The 2,569-nt window shown below is 40.2% G+C and overlaps 1 protein-coding gene across 1 annotated transcript; it reads right to left on the reverse strand.

Annotated features, from left to right (window-relative positions):
* Positions 1-337: 337 nt before the first annotated feature.
* Positions 338-1,279, reverse strand: LOC123600851 (olfactory receptor 8B3-like). The gene has a single exon (XM_045483281.1). It carries the CDS (start codon positions 1,268-1,270, stop codon positions 338-340), a length of 933 nt encoding a protein of 310 aa, XP_045339237.1. The 5' UTR covers positions 1,271-1,279.
* Positions 1,280-2,569: the final 1,290 nt, after the last annotated feature.

Raw genomic sequence — 2,569 nt, forward strand, 5'->3', positions numbered from 1 at the left:
GTCAGTCTATTGTTCTCCAATTCAATAATCTGGAGACCATTCATCTTTTTCGAGTGGAAAAAAGGAGTTCAAAATGAAAAACTTTAAAAAGTCAGATAATACATTTCTTATTTAATATTGTTGCTAAACAGGAAAAAAGTAAAGACATTGTACAAATGATGAAGAAAAAAAAAGACCTAGTGATAAAGACCGGAAGTAAATTATAGAGAGAAGACTCAAATTTCCTTTAACATGTTAAGAAAAAAATAGACTAAGAAGGCTACTGCAAAAAACGTTTTCATTAAACATAAAATCTCCCCGTTGTGTAACTAACTGCACTGAGAGATACAGTTTCTGATTATAAGTATCTCCTACTCAGGACTTTCCTCAGGGCAAGTTTAACATCTTTGTTTCTTAAACTATAGATTAAAGGGTTCATCATGGGAACCACATTGGTATAAAAGACAGAAGAGATTTTCCCCTCATCCATAGACCCAGCAGAAGATGGTTTAAGATACATAAATGCACATGATCCAAAGAACAAGGAAACAGCAATTATGTGGGAACTGCAGGTGCTGAACGCTTTGGACCTGCCCTCGGTGGAACTGATGCGGAGGATGCTGGAGAGGATGCAACCATAAGACACAAAGATGGTGACACTGGGCACAATGATGTTGATGCCCACCACGATGAAAACCACCAGCTCATTCACGTAGGTGCTTGTGCAGGAGAGCTGGAAAAGGGGGAGAATGTCACACAAATAATGGTTGATGGTGTTTGCATCACAGAAGGTCAGTCTCAGCATGCTTCCTGTGTGAGCCACAGCACCCGAAAATGCCATCAAATATGAACCAAGCATAAGGCTGGAACACACTTTAGGGCACATGACAACATTATACAAAAGTGGGTTACAGATGGCCACATAGCGATCATAGGCCATTGATGTCAACACATAGCATTCAGAAATAGCAAAAAAACAGAAAAAGTAAAGCTGGGTCATGCACCCCCTGTAGGAGATAATATTTTTCTTTGATACAAAGTTAGTCAGCATTTTGGGTGTAAACACAGAGGAATAGCAGAGGTCTATGAAGGACAAATTGAAGAGAAAAAAGTACATTGGGGTGTGTAGGTGTGAATTCAGTCCAAGTAGAGTTATCAAGCCCGAATTTCCTAACACAGTGACCACATACATGACTAGAAACAGGCAGAACAGGGGGAGCTGGAGATCTGGTAGGTCTGTTAGCCCCACCAGAATGAATTCAGTCACAAAAGAACCATTTCCAGGAGCCATCTTCTCTAAAGGGATCTGTGAGCACAGAAGAAAAAAGGTACAAAGAGAAAAACTCAGCTTTTCTCACCATGTCTCCCTTCCCAAATGCAGTATATGCATGGAGAAGGTCTGAGACTAGCCCAACCTGGACCCAAGACTCCACTGCCATTATCATGATACTGAGTGACTCCGGCTTCCCCTTATTAGTCTTTGCAAGCTAAGTAACAAAGAATGTCAAATCTTAGCCTATAGAGTGAAGAGCAATGTTGCTAAATGTAAACATAACTATGGGAAATACCTTCTCCCTTATGGAGAAGAAGTTTACGTGAGGACACAATTATCCTTCTTTCTTCTCATTTTCATTCACATAAGCCCTCTCTTCACCAGTAAAAATTGAAGCTGCAACCTGGAGCTGGCCTCTAATGCAGATTAGACTTGGTGTGGTGGAAACCAACTAGACTGTTTCTAATCCAAAACTAAGGGACCAGTCTACAAGAAGTTACTGCCCAATGTCACAGAGTAAAAGCCTCAAATCTGGAGTAGCAGCAAGTTTTGCCCATGGAGAAGAAACTTACTGACTCACAGAACGCATTCCTTGACCAGCCCTTACAACATCTCTAAACATTCCCTGCTCCGGACAGATTTTTCTGCCAATTTTACTTGAGTCTCAGGACTGCAAAACTGGGAAAGATAGTGGCATATCTTAGATCCTCAGGTTTCCATCTCAAAAAAGGAGGACATGCTTAAGCTGAAATTCAGAAGCTCACCCACCTTAGGCCAGAAAACATTGGTGCTTCCTTATCATTGTTATTATCCCCATTGTCATGGAAGGGCAATTTCCGGCTCTGAGGATTTGGTTCTTTTGATTCAAAGAGAATTCAGCCCACACTTAATTGCTGATATGTCCTGGAAATCTTTTAGAACTATAGATCTTAATTTCTGATTTTGACTTTTAGTTCCCTCAAACAGAAGACAAAAACAGTCTTTATTGTTATCATTTTTGCCACTTGGTAAGTCACAGAAGATTTAATGTGAGTGTAACTATATAATGGTAGTTATAAACAAGGCAGAAGCTTGCTCAGTGTGTTCCCCAAGGAAAATTTCTAAGTGTAATCAGAAACCATGGGGATTGTATATACACCCTGGACCAGAATCCATATTCGGTGCCTCAAGGACTCAATAATCTGCTCAAGTTTTCTCTTCCCTGTAGAGACTGTATGACCCCTCAAGGAAAAGCCAAAAATAAATTCCCATTTCCAATTATGCAAGCTGGAAGCCTTAATCTCTACTTCTCCACACGACACACTGATTCAAAAAACA

The sequence above is a fragment of the Leopardus geoffroyi genome, chromosome D1 (assembly GCF_018350155.1).
Source record: "Leopardus geoffroyi isolate Oge1 chromosome D1, O.geoffroyi_Oge1_pat1.0, whole genome shotgun sequence".
NCBI classification, from domain to species: Eukaryota; Metazoa; Chordata; class Mammalia; order Carnivora; family Felidae; genus Leopardus; species Leopardus geoffroyi.